At 46.8% G+C, this 17,498-nt stretch overlaps 1 protein-coding gene across 4 annotated transcripts in view; it reads left to right on the top strand.

Moving 5' to 3' along the window:
* ATG3 (autophagy related 3) overlaps positions 1-12,500 on the top strand; it is a 62,489-nt gene extending 49,989 nt beyond the window's left edge. For 2 of the 4 annotated variants that reach the window (XM_068113685.2, XM_068113686.2), the window contains 5 exons: positions 7,732-7,769; positions 8,699-8,875; positions 9,022-9,149; positions 10,424-10,492; positions 11,876-12,500. In XM_068113685.2, the coding sequence (XP_067969786.1) occupies positions 7,732-7,769; positions 8,699-8,875; positions 9,022-9,149; positions 10,424-10,492; positions 11,876-11,957 (494 nt within the window). In that variant the 3' untranslated portion in view covers positions 11,958-12,500. Of the gene's footprint in view, positions 1-7,731; positions 7,770-8,698; positions 8,876-9,021; positions 9,150-10,423; positions 10,527-11,016 lie in introns of all 4 variants that reach the window. The other 2 variants (XM_078776574.1, XM_068113687.2) reach the window with 1 other exon arrangement.
* The last annotated feature ends 4,998 nt before the right edge of the window (positions 12,501-17,498 follow it).

The following is a 17,498-nucleotide window of genomic DNA, read 5'->3' as shown; positions in this document are numbered from 1 at the left end:
AACGATAGACACCATGGCGTTTGTGGCACAGAACTTTGGGGTAACCCCGAGTGAGGCACAGTTCCGAGCGTTGCTAAAGTCGGACCTCTTGAAATTGGCCAAACATTTTAACTTGGAGGTCCGAACTAATTTGAGGAAGGCAGAGTTGCAGGCCACGGTGATACAATCTATGGTGGGATTAGGAACATGGGACGAGTTAGCCTGGGAGTGGCTACCCGAAGAACCAGAAGACGTTGAGCTCCGGAAACTGGAGTTGCAATTACGGAGCCAGGAACGGATTAAAGAAGAAGAAAGGAAAGCAGAAAAGGAAAGAGCAGAAGAAGACAGGAAAGCAGAAAAGGAAAGAGCAGAAGAAGAAAGGAAAGCAGAAGAGAGGAGAGAAGAGAAGCAAGCAGAGGAAAGGAGAGTGGAACGAGAACTCCAGGAAAGGTTAAAAGAAGAAGAAAGGAAAGCAGAAAAGGAAAGAGCAGAAGAAGAAAGGAAAGCAGAAGCGAGGAGAGAAGAGAAACAAGCAGAGGAAAGGAGAGTGGAACGAGAACTCCAGGAAAGGTTAGCAGAAGAAGAAAGGAAAGCAGAAAAGGAAAGAGCAGAAGAAGAAAGGAAAGCAGAAGCGAGGAGAGAAGAGAAACAAGCAGAGGAAAGGAGAGTGGAACGAGAACTCCAGGAAAGGTTAGAAGGGAGAAAAGCAGAGGAGAGGAGAGCTGCAAGGGACCTCGAAGCAGAGGAGAGAAAAGCGGAAAGGGAATTAAAGGAACGTGACATGGAGCTTCAGCAAGAAATCAAATTCAAGGAGCTGGAGTTAATGAGAGAACGGGGAGAGGCACCACCCTTGCTGACGGGGTCGACACCTAACCAGAAAACCTGGGATGTGGGCAGACATGTGAGGCTGGTTCCACCGTTCAGTGAAAAGGAAGTCGCGAAATTTTTTCCACACTTTGAGAAAGTGGCTCGACAATTAAACTGGCCGGAGGAGGCCTGGACCATACTCGTGCAAAGTGTGCTGGTGGGGAAAGCTCAGGAAATTTATTCGGCGCTACCAATGGACCAATGTGCAGATTATGAGGTACTGAAGAAGCACATCCTCAAAGCCTATGAGTTGGTTCCGGAAGCTTACAGGCAAAAATTCAGGAATGCCAGGAAGAGGGAGAGTGAGACCCATGTGGAGTTTGCCAGAGTGAAAGAAAACATGTTTGATCGGTGGTGTGAGTCAAAAGGAGTCGGGAAAGACTTCGAAACATTGCGGGACTTGATCCTGGTGGAGGAATTCCAGCAGTGTGTCCACGAGGACATCAAAGTGTACCTGCAGGAAAAGAAAGTACCAAAGTTGTGGGACGCAGCCACCATGGCAGATGATTATGCCTTAACCCACCGAATAGGGGTCCACAAACCTAACTCCTCGCCTAGACTTCAGCAGGGGAGTTATGGAACACCCGGTGCGGAGAACGACCTTACATGGCGGCGGCCTCGAGATGATTATGGGGACAACTATGATACCCCAACGGTTAGAAATCCGAGGGCTACGGGCCCAAGACAAACTTATTTTTCGGGGGGCTCAAGGCCGACCCCGAGGTTCTCCCCCGGGCCTACTTGTGCTTTTTGCCATAAAACTGGACACTTGATGTCCCAATGTTACCTCCGAAAAAGGGAGAACCCGGAACGGAATCAGTCTAGTGCGACTCCGAATGCACTGGCAAGTGTGAGAAATCATTCTTGGAGAGCAGAGCTGGGGGAAGATTCCCCTGTCAAAGGTACGGCGTCCCGGGAGAACCTTGTTCAGGAGGGCTACAAACATTTCATTTCAGAGGGGTTCGTGTCGCTGGATGGCGACCCGAGTAACCAGAAGCCAGTTAGGGTATTGAGGGACACAGGAGCCCACCAATCGTTGATGCTGGAGGGCATTTTGCCATTGTCGGAGAAGACGGCAACTGGGGTTAGTGTGCTTTTACAGGGGGTCGGGGGCTATGTTAAAGCTCCGCTTCATGTCATCCAGTTGAGTTCTGAGTTGGTATCCGGGCCGGTCACCGTAGGCTTACAAGCCACCCTTCCTGTGGAGGGAATCTCTTTTATTATCGGGAATGATTTGGCCGGGGGGGCGAGTTTCGGGTAATCCAATAATGGTGGACAAGCCCAGTAAGGAAAATAACACCACTCGGTTAGAGATGGAGATTCCGGGTATCTTTCCATCCTGTGCAGTGACTCGGGCTATGGGTAGAAAGCACGCGGAAGAGAAGGAGGAAGAAAGAGAGGGGGAGTTGGAACCCTTAGAGGTACGGGAAGACAACTCGAAAAAGGGAAATAACCAGGGGAGGGATTCCCAGGAATTTCGAGAAATGGTAGCGTCTGGAACGCAAGGGGACGTGGAGTGTCCGTCGGAGACCGCGGAGAACGAAGTGGAGCAAACCGCGCTGGTCCGAAGGAGACTAGTGGAAGAACAACACGAAGACTCGGAGATCCAGAGGTTAATTGAGAAAGCCGTTACGGAAGAAGAGGCTACGAAGATACCTGTGGGGTATTTCATGAAGGGGGAAACCCTAATGAGGAAATGGAGGCCCCCGGAGGTGCCCGCAGACGATGAGTGGAAAGTTCACTATCAGATTGTGGTGCCACCACTGTACCGGAAGGAGATCTTGAGTTTGGCACATGAGACCCCTTGGGCCGGGCACCTGGGAGTGAACAAGACCTGTGACAGGATATTGGTACATTTTTTCTGGCCGGGACTGCGACGGGATGTGGCGGAGTTCTGCAAGTCCTGCCATTCTTGTCAGCTGGTGGGAAAGCCGAATCAAAAAATCCCACCCGCCCCGTTAAAGCCAATTCCAGCTTTTGAAGAGCCATTCAGCCGAGTCATTGTGGACTGTGTGGGCCCTTTACCCAAAACCAAAGCTGGACATCAATACTTACTGACCATCATGTGTGCGTCCACCAGGTTCCCCGAGGCAGTGCCTCTGAGGAAAATAACGGCGGCAGTTATTGCAAAGGCCTTGATTAAATTTTTCACTTGGGTTGGTCTACCTAAGATCATTCAATCGGATCAGGGGACCAATTTCATGTCCACACTGTTCCAGCAAGTGGTACACCTGTTGGGGGTGGAACAAGTAAGATCCAGCGCCTACCATCCCGAGAGCCAAGGGGCCCTGGAAAGGTTTCACCAGACTTTAAAGAATATGATCCGAACGTATTGTTTTGAATGTGCCAAGGATTGGGATGAAGGGATACCCCTATTGTTGTTTGCGGCGAGGGAGTCCGTGCAGGATTCCTTGGGATTCAGTCCGTTTGAACTGGTGTTTGGACACGCAGTGCGGGGACCGTTGAAATTGGTGAAAGAACAGTGGTTACTACAGGAGTCCCGGACACCGATGGTGGAGTATGTGTCCACAGTAAAAAACCGATTGGCAAAGGCGTGTGAGGTGGCACGACGGAACTTGAGAAGGGCCCAGGGGAAAATGAAGGAGAGACATGACAAGACCTCGCAGATAAGGAATTTCAGTCCTCAGGACCGGGTGTTAGTATTGCTGCCCGTTCCAGGTCAGCCCCTCCAGGCTAGATATTTCGGTCCTTATGCAGTGGAGGAGAGGGTGAATGAGACAGACTACGTGGTGACCACTCCCGACCGACGAAAAAAGCGACAGTTGTGTCATGTCAACCGACTGAAGAAATATCATGAGAGGGAACCGGTGGAAGACGTAGTTCCTGTCTCACCGGTCGTACTGGTGACAATGGACGGAAACGCCGGTGTGAAGTTTGATAACTTGGATGACCAGGCCTGCCCCAAATTGACGAACACCGAAGTGTTGAATCATTTGGATGAGAAGTTAGGTCATTTAACAAGGGAACAGCAAGGACAACTGTCCAGCCTAATGTTCGAATTTAAACATTTGTTCACAGATGTACCTGGTCGTACGGACTTAGTATATCATGATATCGAGGTGGGGGAGGCCACTCCAGTGAAACAACACCCCTATCGGATGAACCCGGTGAAGATGGAGTACCTTCGGAAGGAGATGCAATATATGTTGGACAATGACATCATCGAACCAAGCAACAGTGAATGGAGCTCCCCATGTGTGTTGGTTCCGAAACCCGATGGCAGCTTCCGGTGTTGTACGGATTTAAAACGGGTGAATGCAGTGACCAAGACCGACTCCTATCCGCTCCCGAGGATTGACGACTGTATTGATCGAATAGGCCCAGCTAAATTTGTTACCAAATTTGACTTGCTGAAAGGGTATTGGCAGATCCCTCTTACCGATAGAGCCAAAGAAATCTCAGCTTTGGTCACTCCGAATGGGTTATATCAGTACAAGGTCCTCCCTTTTGGGTTGAAGAACGGGCCGGCGACATTTCAACGACTGATTAATAGGCTCATTGCAGACCTGGAGGGGGTGGAGGCATATCTGGATGATGTAATCATCCACACCATGACCATGGAAGACCATATTAAGCAAATCCATGCATTTTTTCAGACGATGTCCGAGGCAGGTCTGACCATCAACTTAGCCAAGAGTGAATTTGTAAGAGCACAGGTAGTGTTCCTCGGCCATGTAGTAGGGCAGGGTCAAGTACAACCAGTGACCGCCAAGGTAGAAGCTATCGATCGCTTCCAAGTCCCAAAGGGGAAGAAAGAGCTGATGAGATTCTTAGGTATGGCGGGGTGGTACCGGCGGTTCTGTAAGAATTTTTCGGATGTGGTAGCCCCTTTAACGAGTTTGTTGAGAAAGGAGACCCCATTCGTTTGGGATGGCAAATGTCAGGTGGCCTTTGCCCATGTCAAAGCGATACTAATGAGCTCTCCGGTCCTAACCGCTCCGGACTTTCAGGCACCTTTCAAGTTGGCCGTAGATGCAAGCGATGTGGGGGCTGGAGCGGTCTTGTTACAGGAAGATGAGGATGGGGTGGACCACCCCGTGTGCTACTACTCCAAAAAGTTCAATAAACATCAGGCAAATTATGCCACCGTGGAGAAAGAGACCTGGCTCTCCTGCTAGGGCTTCAACATTATGAGGTGTATTTAGGAATCACGTCCTTTCCCATAAAGGTCTTTACGGATCACAACCCCTTAACCTTCATTCAAAGAATGAAAAATAAAAATCAGAGGTTGATGAGATGGAGTTTGGCTTTGCAGGGGTTCAACTTGGAAATTGAACATGTACGGGGCCGGGACAATGTCGTGGCGGACGCTTTGTCCAGATTGAGTTAATCTGGAGGGGGGGGGGGGGGGGGGGGGTTGAGTTATCTGGTTGGTTTCTCCAAATTGGCCGGCAAAGAAAGTTTTCGCTGGGTTCAAACTTTCTTTCTTGAAGGGGGGGAGTGTTACATATTTATGTGAATGTATGTGAATTACCATTCAGGTCTTTGCTTATCCGTGTGTAGTATATTAAGTTGTTGTGTAGTTGTTGTGGTTGGAGGGTCAGGAGCCCTTCTGAAAGAGTGGCCGGAAACGGAAGTGACCGGAAACGGAAGGGGAAAAGACACGAGGAAAAAAGGACGAGGATTCTTCTTCCTCGCCCCGCTCCGACAAAAGGTGGGATCGACCTTGCGCTGCGTGGAAAAGCGGCGTTCCGAAGCCTGTCTGGCGAGAGGAATTACCGGGACGTGTACCTGCCCGGTGGAGACGTCAAGTTGACGTGGGGCCGTGCATCGACCCCGCGTCTGGCATCATTCGCGGCACCGTCTAAACAGACGCGTGCGGGTCGCACGTTGGGGCCTAACGCGCCTTGCAAGCGGCGTGGGGTTTGGCTTGCTCTACCGTACCCGCGGCCACGAGGGGCTGCAGCCACGGTGCCTGGTACGATACCTGCCCGGTGGAGAAACGTCCACCCGGGGTTCGTTCAACCGCCCGAGTGCGGCGACGCCGACCAGTATCTTGGTCAGGAGGGGCCCAGAGACATTGTGAGGAGCAGAGACCGAAAGGGGGTTGTGAGTACTCACCGGGACACACATATATAAGATGGCCATCTTACTCATAGGGAAGTGTTTGTGAATTGGGAATTGTTGATGGTTGTGTATTGTTGATTGCTCGGGGAAAATCTCCGTGGTTGTGTCATTGAAATTGTATGGTATCATTACCATTGGAAATATATCCTTGAACATCAGTTGTCTCCTGGGTGAAATTCATATGGATTGCGTGGCGAAAGCGCATATATAATACAGCTTGCTGGCGGAGTTCCTCTCACGGTCCGGGGGTCACCGAGACCAGGTATTCACCGAGGGGACCACGTAACAACGTCAACACCTCTGTTGTTGCATACATTTGATAATTGTAGTTATCATGCTTTATCGTGAATTTAACATCAAGGTCACGACGGTTTTCGTTCAAAATCATAAATAATTGACGTCTAAAGGAATAAACGTGTTTATAACGATCGTCACGGCACCGTAAGGGAACCATTGAATTGCGGGACACGACTGTGCCGAAATTACGAAGAGCAACCTCGACTTTTTCGTCCTCCAAAAATGGAGGAATGTTGGAAACCAGAACTTTTACTGATGGCGAATCAAATGGTGAAACTGGGATGAAAGTATCGAGCTCGACGGATAAACCTGATTCCACAACACTCGCAACCATAGCTTGTTGTAACACGAAAACAACAACTTTCTTGTTCATTCTTGAAGCTGCAAGGACATTTTCAGTTCTAATAATTTCACCGACGGCGATAATAATCGCTTCGACCGCAACATGAGCTGGAGGGACGCATGTGAGGCCATGCTTCCTGCTTAACGATCCGAACGCAGTACTGCGAGGACGGACGCTCGTCATGCCGGCCTGGGCCGTGATAAGTATAGCGACGGCAAAGTGAGAAAGTAATTAATTCAAAAGAACAGTTCTCGTCACTTTACACGCAGCGATAAGAACATGCGGATGCAATGGAAAGCAACGAACTCACTTACCATCACCCACTGCATGCGCTCTGTCTCTCTCTCGTCTCAAGGAAGGGAAGGGAGGGAAAAGATAATACAGGGGAAAGGTTCTAGCACAGGGGAGGAAACACGAATACTAATGAAGTAATGATATGAGAACAACAGGGGGGTCATGGGAAAGCTTGACTAATGAGGGAAAACAGCCGGAACACTCGACAGCCAGAGCAACTCACACCTTCCCGAACTGCACAACCGCCATTTTGCCACGCCCAACACACGAATGGCCAGCAGGGGGAGAGAGAGAGAGAGAGAGAGACAGAGACAGAGACAGATCAGAGAGACAGATCAGAGAGACAGGTCAGAGAGATAGGTCAGAGAGATCGTTGATGAAGATTAGGAATAAGATGAGGCTGAGAACACTGCCTTGGGTTAATCCAGTCTCGACAGGGAGAGGAGAAGAAAGGGTTCTGTTGAGAGCCCCATGTTGGCTAGGAGAGGGGAGGAAGTCAGTAATCCAAGAGTGGTGTTGGCCTTGGATTCCGTAGGCAGACAATTTGGAGAGTAAGGCAAGATGCCAGACTATCAAAAGCTCGAGATATGTCAAGAAAGACTGCCTTGACATCATGTCTGATATTGAAGGCCTCCATCCATTGTTGGGAGAGTCGAAGCAGCATGTCTAAGGTAGAGTGACTCGGTCTGAATCCGTCAACTCTGATGATAGATTCCATGACCTTGCTGATGATTGGAAGTAAGCTCATTGGTCTATAGTTGAGGGGATCCGTTTTTGCACCTTTTTTTGTAATGTGATTATGATGAGGCATGTTGAGATTGTAATTTCGTTTATTAATTATTTATTTTGGTGTTTGTTTTCAGAATTTGAAGAAAGTGGAATGCTGGAAGCAGAAGATGATGTAAGATTCCTCATGTTGACTGTCATCAGTGCCTTATATTATAAGAGGAATACATTTTGGTGTAGCAGCCGAATGATTGCATCATTCCTCTTCTTCTTTTGTATCCAGCACAAGTCTGTGGAGTAGCATAATTCACTGAGGGTGTAGCTGATGCAGTTCCCCCTGCTGGTTAGGTCAGGAATTTGGAATTTGTTCAGGGTTTCGGCGATAGCTTGTCTACTCTGCGCGAAGGACACCGTCGAATCTGTAATGTCCACTAACGAATTCTGGCAGACGGGACGCCCAGTTTAACGTCCATCCGAGGGACGGCACACATTGAATCGCCATGCCTGTTAAACACCAAGAAGACAGTTTATAGCTGGGCCGAGATTCAAACCCAGGCTCAATAGCTTAGAGGTGAGTGTGCGTACCTCTGTCTCGGCCATACTGCCAGTTATTGCATCATTCATTTGATTTGACTCTGATTGAGGCTCTAATGTGCTTCGTTACGGAGACCTACAAGCTTTTACTTACAAACCAAATGCTTCTGGCCAAGTCTTGGGATATGAGATGCAGTTAACTGCTCCTCATTCTTTCCCTGTTAAATATTCCATGCCTAAACCGATGCCGCTCATATAAACTAACTTGTGTTGCAGTTGGAGATTCCAGAATCCCAGGATACTCAGACCATCTGCCAATATTGGCTTTAATCGGTGTTTCAAACGAGGTCTTTGAGTGAAATGCGTGAAATGCTTCTGTATTTTTTTTGTGGTGCATGGATGGCAGATCTGCACCGATTCATAGGATGTCTCATTAAGGATAACCATCTTAGGAGAAATGTCCACAAAGCTGCACGCTCATTCTATTTGGCCAGGTTGTACTGTGCTGTGTAACCTATGTATGTTTCGGTAAAGGTCAATCTCTGTTTTATTTCTGATAATCGTTCACAGGCAGTTTTGAATGTCGAGACATTACAAAGGGAACAGGCTGCGATGATCGCGAGTGGTGAGGTCGGAGCTCAAGGACCCGAGGACGATGGAATCTTACAAACCAGAACTTATGATCTGCACATCACTTATGACAAGTACTACCAGACTCCGCGCCTCTGGCTGTTCGGCTATGATGAGGTGAAAAGGATAACTGCAGTCAACCCTTGACTCTCACCGCTTGGGAAAATTGCAACTTGGACTCGTAATTTAAGGTGTGTGTGAATGTGGTGAGTGTCAGCATAGTTTAATGCAACACAAGCCTTGGGGTGTTTGTTTGTGGGCAGCAACGAAGACCTCTTACTGTGGAACAGATGTACGAAGACATCAGCCAAGACCATGTCAAAAAGACTGTTACAGTTGAGGCACATCCTCACCTTCCACCACCACCCATGTGTTCTGTGCATCCCTGCAGGTCAGCCAAATAATACGGGCAGAAAATATAGTTACCTTGGTTCATTCAATGTCTTCATTTCATGCCATATTTTTACTAGAGGTTTTTTTTGTAATGGGACAGAAGTGGGTGAGCAGTATGGAGTGTCAAATTGACGATTTCAAGGAATGGCTACATGCATAACTAGAATGGCACATGGTAGAGCGTATACCTCAGGCGGGTTAAACAGTTTACGTTTTGTATCTCACTGATAGGCCAGATCTGCATCCAGACCTTAACCAAAATCGAATCAACTTGCTTGTTCTTTGTCATAAAACGTCCATAACTTTTTGAGATATCGTGCTGCTATATGTATCGTTTTTGTACCCGTCTCTCAATGGTGAAAACTCACTTTAAAAATAAACAAGACTGATCAAAATAACGATGTAGCCGGGCTGGGATCTGTTGAGTGGAAGAACTGCTGTCCCCCTGTCATGTGACCAGAGCCTCAGCTCTGATTGGTGGATGTTTGTGAGGGACATACATACATACAAATGCTGTTCCAGACGGTATTGCCCAACTGGCTAAGCCGTTAAAAATGAATGTGTCCAAATCCAGATATTCATCAAAATCTAATACATTCGTCATACACCCAACCTGTCCACTAAGTTTTGTCCGAATCTGCCCATAACTTTGAGATATCCTGCTCACAGACAGACAGACAGACAGTGTGAAAAAATAACCTCCGTCCACCTTCGGTGGCCAAGGTAGCAGTGACCCACAGGCCACAGCATTTATATAGCATCAATATATTTGGTAAATAAGCCATTCAAAAATGCTCATGGTACAGCAGGCAAACCCTGTACAATGGCTGCCAACCTATTGTTTGTCCTTCCTTTTTCTTTTTCAAATGATGTCCGTCAAGCAAGGAAGCAGCATGTACCACTTTTAAAGTAAAGCGTTTGGTATGACTCGGCCAGGGTGAGAACCGTCGACCTCCCAGAATCAGAGCGGACGCTCTAACCATTACGCCACCTAGTCTGGTTATTTCACATCACAGACACATGAAAAAAATAATGCTGTGATGACGCGACATGATCTTGTCTCACTCTGAAATGTCCCTTTTTGTTGACTTTTCTTTGGCTGGCGCTCATTGATCTTGTAACGCTCTTTTTTTTTTTTGGTATACAAAGTCGAGGCTCGTGTAAGAGCTAAGTTCCCTAGTGCCTCATTAATCTTGCTTGCTCGCTCCCTAGTGCCTTGGATTGTACACTTTGTGAACTTCAAAAATATTTTTACATTTTTACTTTTTTTAGACATGCTGAGGTGATGAAGAAGATCATCGAGACTGTTGCCGAGGGTGGAGGAGAGTTGGGTGTTCATATGTATCCTCTGTATTGGAAATTTTAGATATACAGTGTATGTACATATATATATAATATATATATATATTCCATATTTGTAATCATGTTATCAGTGGAGATGTAGCTGAAGTAAATAAGGTCGCATAAATAACTTCGGTATATATCATGTATGTTTGGGACCTTCGTGTGGCTAATTTTTGGGCCTTATAGGATTTAGGGCCTAAGTTTTATGGCCTTTAGACTCCAAGTTTGCAAGGAAGTGATGTTAGAGGACAATCCACAATATGGTGCACAACAAGGGTAAAACAGCACACAATTGGTGTGTGATCACTGTGCTGTTAAACTGCCACCTCAGACGAGAAAGCAACGCAAAGCAAACCTTAAATAAAAGGCAGTTATATTCCGTGCCTTTATCCAAATGCATTGATGTCTTCATGGAGTTGGGCCTTGCAAACCTGCCAAATCTGATTCAAGAAGGTACATATAAAGATGTACAGTACACAAAGATGTACAGTACTTGTTTGACTCGCTGGTTGTTTTTACAGAGTATGACATGACAGCTGGATGTCTTTGAGCACAAGGGTGACCGAAAAATGGGTGTTCTTAAACAGGCCAAAGAACAAGGCCTACCTCCGTGGCCTGTTTGAGAACACCGACATCAAGCTTCACATCCTATCGAGAGGAAATGTGCTCAAGCCACTCGGCTGAGACTTTGTGTGCAACTCCTTCTGTGATACCACTGAAGGATTGACCTTTTTTACATATTGCATTTGTCGCCAGTTTCTTGCACAGAACATTTCCACCAGTCGACTTAAAGGCTGCGTACTTAGTACAGAAAATTGCAAGCAACAGTGCAAGAACTTGCAACATGCCAATAACAGAAATGGTATTCAATAACTCGATGATGTCACAATTATTTTTGTAATAAGCACTTGATTCTTGAGGGTCTGATTTGTCGACTGATCTGGTGTTTGCCTAACAGTATGAAAGGTACGTGATCGTGATCATGGCAGTCCCCCTTTTTTTCAGCATCATAGACGGAATGTTTATATTTTTCTCTCCTCGATCTGGTTATAATTGAACATTTATTTGTTAATTTGGCTCTGCATCCTTCATGCCGAGCTCGCCTTTATTTTGAGTGATTGGCCCTCTGAGTTTTTGTTGGCGTGCATTTAGCTCACCGGTGCATCAACTCTTTGATGCCGTTATAGAACTTTCTTTTGAAATGTCGTTATGGTAGATGTAGCTGTATTAATTTCATCAGCTGATGCAATAATACATGTTGCCCTCGTGCTAAAACCTTGTGCAGTGTCATTTTGACCTTCTTGAAATGCGCCTGGAACAGAAAAGTATTCGTATCAAAATAAAGCCTGAATTTATGTAGACCTTGACATTTTTATGCAGGTATCTACTCATATTTCTCAAGTTTGTTCAAGCGGTTATTCCCACCATCGAATACGACTACACGCGTCACTTCACCATGTGAGGCTGCACATCACGCTCAGAAACCCATGGAGAAGTTCACCTGGGCACGTCGTATTTGCACCTTTATTACTCAACTCGCACCTTTATTACTCAACTCGCCTTACTCTGCAGCATATGGAGCAATTGTAAATGCATTGAGGGAAGGGGTCTATGAGTGGAATATTGAGAGGGTAGAAAGGGAAGACATCATAAGATGGAGGAAGTAATGAAGAAATGGGTTACGTATGGAAGGGAGATGTTTCGAAGAGGATACGTTGGTTTGGATTGAGTTTAATGCAAATTAGGTCAATTATGAGTGACTCGTAAGTGACTTGGAGGTAAAGCGATGAAGCCAAACTATGAAGACAATCTTTCCTGTTGTTCAATCCAACATTTCTTTCACCATGATATGCTTGGTATTGTTGCCTTTTTTACTGTCGATCTACAGCCAGGTCCACACCGCTATTCCTGCAATCCATTAACCTAGCATTGTCCTTTTCACAAATGTAATTTTGGTTTTTCCTCATTGGCTTCAAAAACCTGAATAAATATTTTGACAACCTGAGACGACTAATTTTTATTTATTTCATATCCCTGCTGCTGCGAGAAAGCTAAACCAAACTCTGTGGCGTAATGGTCTTAGAAGTCGGTGGTTTGAACTCCGGCTGAGCCATACCAAAGACAGGCAAGGAAGCAGCATGTTCCATTTTTCACGTTCAGCATTTCAAAGGATAGAACACGGACAATCCCTGTAGGTTGGCATCCATGGGGAGGAGGAAATTCTTCCTTCGGAAATACCCCTTTTGGTGGATGTGTTTGTTTGGTGAATATGTTGGTTTGGCGCATGTGTTAGTTTGGCGCATGTGTTAGTTTGGCGAATGTGTTGGATTGGCGAATGTGTTCGCTTGACGTATGTGTTAGTTTGGCGAATGTGTTGGTTTGGCGCTTGTGTTAGTTTGGCGAATGTGTTGGTTTGGCGCATGTGTTATTTTGGCGAATGTGTTGGTTTGGCGCATGTGTTAGTTTGGCGAATGTGTTGGATTGGCGAATGTGTTGGTTTGGCGCATGTGTTGGTTTCGCGAATGTGTTAGTTTGGCGCATGTGTTCATTTGGCGAATGTGTTGGTTTGGCGCATGTGTTAGTTTGGCGAATGTGTTGGCTTGGCGCATGTGTTAGTTTGGCGAATGTGTTGGCTTGGCGCATGTGTTAGTTTGGCGGATGTGTTGGTTTGGCGCATGCGTTAGTTTGGTGAATGCGTTGGTTTGGCGAATGTGTTGGTTTGGCGCATGTGTTAGTTTGGTGCACGTGTTAGTTTGGCGAATGTGTTGGTTTGGCGCCTGTGTTAGTTTGGCGCATGTGTTAGTTTGGCGAAGGTGTTGGTTTGGCGCATGTGTTAGTTTGGCGCATGCGTTAGTTTGGCGAATGTGTTGGTTTGGCGCCTGTGTTAGTTTGGCGCATGTGTTGGTTTGGCGCATGTGTTGGTTTGGCGCATGTGTTAGTTTGGCGCATGTGTTAGTTTGGTGAATGTATTGGTTTGGCGCCTGTGTTAGTTTGGCGCATGTGTTAGTTTGGCGAGGGTGTTGGTTTGGCACGTGCGTGAGTTTGGTGAATGTGTTGGTTTGGCAAATGTGTTGGTTTGGTGCATGTGTTGGTTTGGCACATGTGTTAGTTTGGCGCATGTGTTCGTTTGGTGCATGTGTTAATTTGGCGCATGTGTTGGTTTGACACATGTGTTAGTTTGGCGCATGTGTTGGTTTGGCACATTTGTTAGTTTGGCGGATGTGTTGGTTTGGCACATGCGTCAGTTTGGTGAATGTGTTGGTTTGGCAAATGTGTTGGTTTTGTCGCATGTGTTGGTTTGGCGCATGTGTTAGTTTGGCGCATGTGTTAGTTTGGCGAATATGTTGGCTTGGCGCATGTGTTCGTTTGGCAGATGTGTTGGTTTGGCACGCGCATTAGTTTTTGTGAATGTGTTGGTTTGGCAAATGTGTTGGTTTGGTGCATGTGTTGGTTTGGCGCATGTGTTAGGTTGGCGCATGTGTTGGTTTGGCGCATGTGTTGGTTTGGCAAATGTGTTAGTTTGGCGAATGTGTTGGTTTGGCGCATATGTGAGTTTGGCGGATATGTTGGTTTGGCACATGCGTTAGTTTGGCGGATGTGTTGGTTTGGCGCATGTGTTAGATTGGAGAATGTGTTGGTTTGGCGCATATGTGAGTTTGGCGGATATGTTGGTTTGGCACATGCGTTAGTTTGGCGGATGTGTCGGTTTGGCGCATGTGTTAGATTGGAGAATGTGTTGGTTTGGCACATGCGTCAGTTTGGCAAATGTGTGGATTTTGTGGATGTGTTGGTTTGGCGGATGTATTGATATGGCGGAAATGTTGCTTTGGCAAAGGTGTTGGTTGGGCGCATGTGTTAGTTTGGCGAATGTGTTGGTTTGGCGCATGTGTTCGCTTGGCGCATGTGTTCGTTTGGCGAATGTGTTGGTTTGGCGCATGTGTTATTTTGGCGAATGTGTTGGTTTGGCACATGTGTTGGTTTGGCGAATGTGTTGGTTTGGCGAATGTGATGGTTTGGCGCATGTGTTGATTTGGCGCATGTGTTGATTTGGCGCATGTGTTGGTTTGTGGAATGTGTTGGTTTGGCGAATGTGTTGGTTTGGCGCATATGTTGGTTTATTGCATGTGTTGGTTTGGCACATGCGTTAGTTTGGCGAATGTGTTGGTTCAGGGGATGTGTTGGTTCGGCGGATGTTTTGGTTTGGTGGAAATGTTGGTTTGGCGAAGGTGTTGGTTTGGCGCATGTGTTAGTTTGGTGAAGGTGTTGGTTTGGCGCCTGTGTTAGTTTGGTGCATGTGTTCGTTTGGCGAATGTGTTAGTTTGGCGCATGTGTTGGTTTGACACATGTGTTGGTTTGGCGCATGTGTTAGTTTGGTGAATGTGTTGGTTTGGCGAATGTGTTAGTTTGGTGAATGTGTTGGTTTGGCGAATGTGTTGGTTTGGCGAATGTGTTGGTTTGGCGAATGTGTTAGTTTGGTGAATGTGTTGGTTTGGCGAATGTGTTGGTTTGGCGAATGTGTTGGTTTGGCGAAAGTGTTGGTTTGGTGCATGTGTTCGTTTGGCAGATGTGTTGGTTTGGCACGCGCATTAGTTTTTGTGAATGTGTTGGTTTGGCGAATGTGTTGGTTTGGTGCATGTGTTGGTTTGGCGCATGTGTTAGGTTGGCGCATGTGTTGGTTTGGCGCATGTGTTAGTTTGGCGAATGTGTTGGTTTGGCGCATGTGTTAGGTTGGCGCATGTGTTAGTTTGGCGCATGTGTTGGTTTGGCACATGTGTTGGTTTGGCGCATGTGTTGGTTTGGCAAATGTGTTAGTTTGGCGAATGTGTTGGTTTGGCGCATATGTGAGTTTGGCGGATATGTTGGTTTGGCACATGTGTCAGTTTGGCGGATGTGTCAGTTTGGCGGATGTGTTAGATTGGAGAATGTGTTGGTTTGGCACATGCGTCAGTTTGGCAAATGTGTGGATTTTGCGGATGTGTTGGTTTGGCGGATGTATTGATATGGCGGAAATGTTGCTTTGGCAAAGGTGTTGGTTGGGCGCATGTGTTAGTTTGGCGAATGTGTTGGTTTGGCGCATGTGTTCGCTTGGCGCATGTGTTCGTTTGGCAAATGTGTTGGTTTGGCGCATGTGTTAATTTGGCGAATGTGTTGGTTTGGCACATGTGTTGGTTTGGCGAATGTGTTGGTTTGGCGAATGTGATGGTTTGGGGAATGTGTTGGTTTGGCACATGTGTTGATTTGGCGCATGTGTTGGTTTGGGGAAAGTGTTGGTTTGGCGCATGTGTTGGTTTGGCGCATGTGTTGGTTTGTCGCATGTGTTGGTTTGGCACATGCGTTAGTTTGGCGAATGTGTTGGTTCAGGGGATGTGTTGGTTCAGCGGATGTTTGGGTTTGGCGGAAATGTTGGTTTGGCGAAGGTGTTGGTTTGGCGCATGTGTTCGTTTGGCGAATGTGTTAGTTTGGTGCATGTGTTAGTTTGGCACATGTTTTGGCTTGGCGCATGTGTTAGTTTGGTGAATGTGTTGGTTTGGCGAATGTGTTAGTTTCGCGAATGTGTTGCTTTGGCGCATGTGTTAGTTTGGCGAATGTGTTGGTTTGGCGAATGTGTTGGTTTGGCGCATGTGTTGGTTTGGCGCATGTGTTGGTTTGGTGCATGTGTTGGTTTGGCGCATGTTTTGGTTTGGCGAATGTGTTAGTTTGGCGCATATGTTAGTTTGGCGGATATGTTGGTTTGGCACATGCGGTAGTTTGGCGAATGTGTTGGTTTGGCGCATGTTTTGGTTTGGCGAATGTGTTAGTTTGGCGCATATGTTAGTTTGGCGGATATGTTGGTTTGGCACATGCGGTAGTTTGGCGAATGTGTTGGTTTGGCGCATGTTTTGGTTTGGCGAATGTGTTAGTTTGGCGCATATGTTAGTTTGGCGGACATGTTGGTTTGGCACATGCGGTAGTTTGGCGAATGTGTTAGTTTGGCGCATATGTTAGTTTGGCGGATATGTTGGTTTGGCACATGCGGTAGTTTGGCGAATGTGTTGGTTTGGCGCATATGTTCGTTTGGCGAATGTGTTGGTTTGGTGCATGTGTTAGTTTGGCATATGTGTTTGTTTGGCGCATGTGTTGGTTTGGCGCATGTGTTCATTTGGCGCATGTGTTAGTTTGGCGGATGTGTTGGTTTGGCACATGCGTGAGTTTGGTGAACGTATTGGTTTGGCAAATGTGTTGGTTTGACACGTGTTGGTTTGGCGCATGTGTTAGTTTACCACATGTGTTGGTTTGGCACGTGTAATTTTGGCGCATGTGATAGTATGGTGCATGTGTTAGTTTGGCGGATCTGTTGGTTTGGCGCGTGTGTTATTTTGGTGAATGTGTTGGTTTGGCGCATGTGTTGGTTTGACGCATGTGTTTGTTTGGCGGATGTGTTGGTTTGGCACACGTGAGAGTTGGGCGAATGTGTTGGCTTGGCGCCTGTGTCAGTTTGGCGGATGTGTTGGTTTGGCGCATCTGTTAGTTTGGCGAATGTGTTGGTGTGGCGCATGTGTTAGTTGGGCGGGTGTGTTGGTTTGGCACACACGTTAGTTTGGCGAATGTGTTGGTTTGGCGCATGTGTAGGTTTGACCCATGTGTTAGTTTGGCGGATGTGTTGGCTTGGCGCATGTGTCAGTTTGGCGGGTGTGTTGGTTTGGCACACGCGTAATGGATTTGAAACACTAACACAAGTGCGAAAAGTGGATTTGCAACACTAACAGGAGCGCAAAAAGTGGTTTTCAACACGAGCACAAGTGTCGAAATTGGTTTTCAACACTAACACAAGTGCGAAAAGTGGTTTTCAACGCCAACACACGTGCGGAAAGAAGTTTTGCAACTGTAACACAAGTGAGAAGAGTTGTTTTGCAACACGAACACAAGTGCGATAAGTGTTTTTCAACCTGAACATAAGCGCGAAAAGTGGTTTTGCAACATAAGCGGCGGTGCAGAAAAAAGATTTGCATCACCAACACAAGTG

The sequence above is a fragment of the Myxine glutinosa genome, chromosome 4, assembly GCF_964187855.1.
Source record: "Myxine glutinosa chromosome 4, kmMyxGlut1.1, whole genome shotgun sequence".
Taxonomy (NCBI): domain Eukaryota; kingdom Metazoa; phylum Chordata; class Myxini; order Myxiniformes; family Myxinidae; genus Myxine; species Myxine glutinosa.
This window is presented reverse-complemented; position numbering and strand designations above follow the sequence as displayed.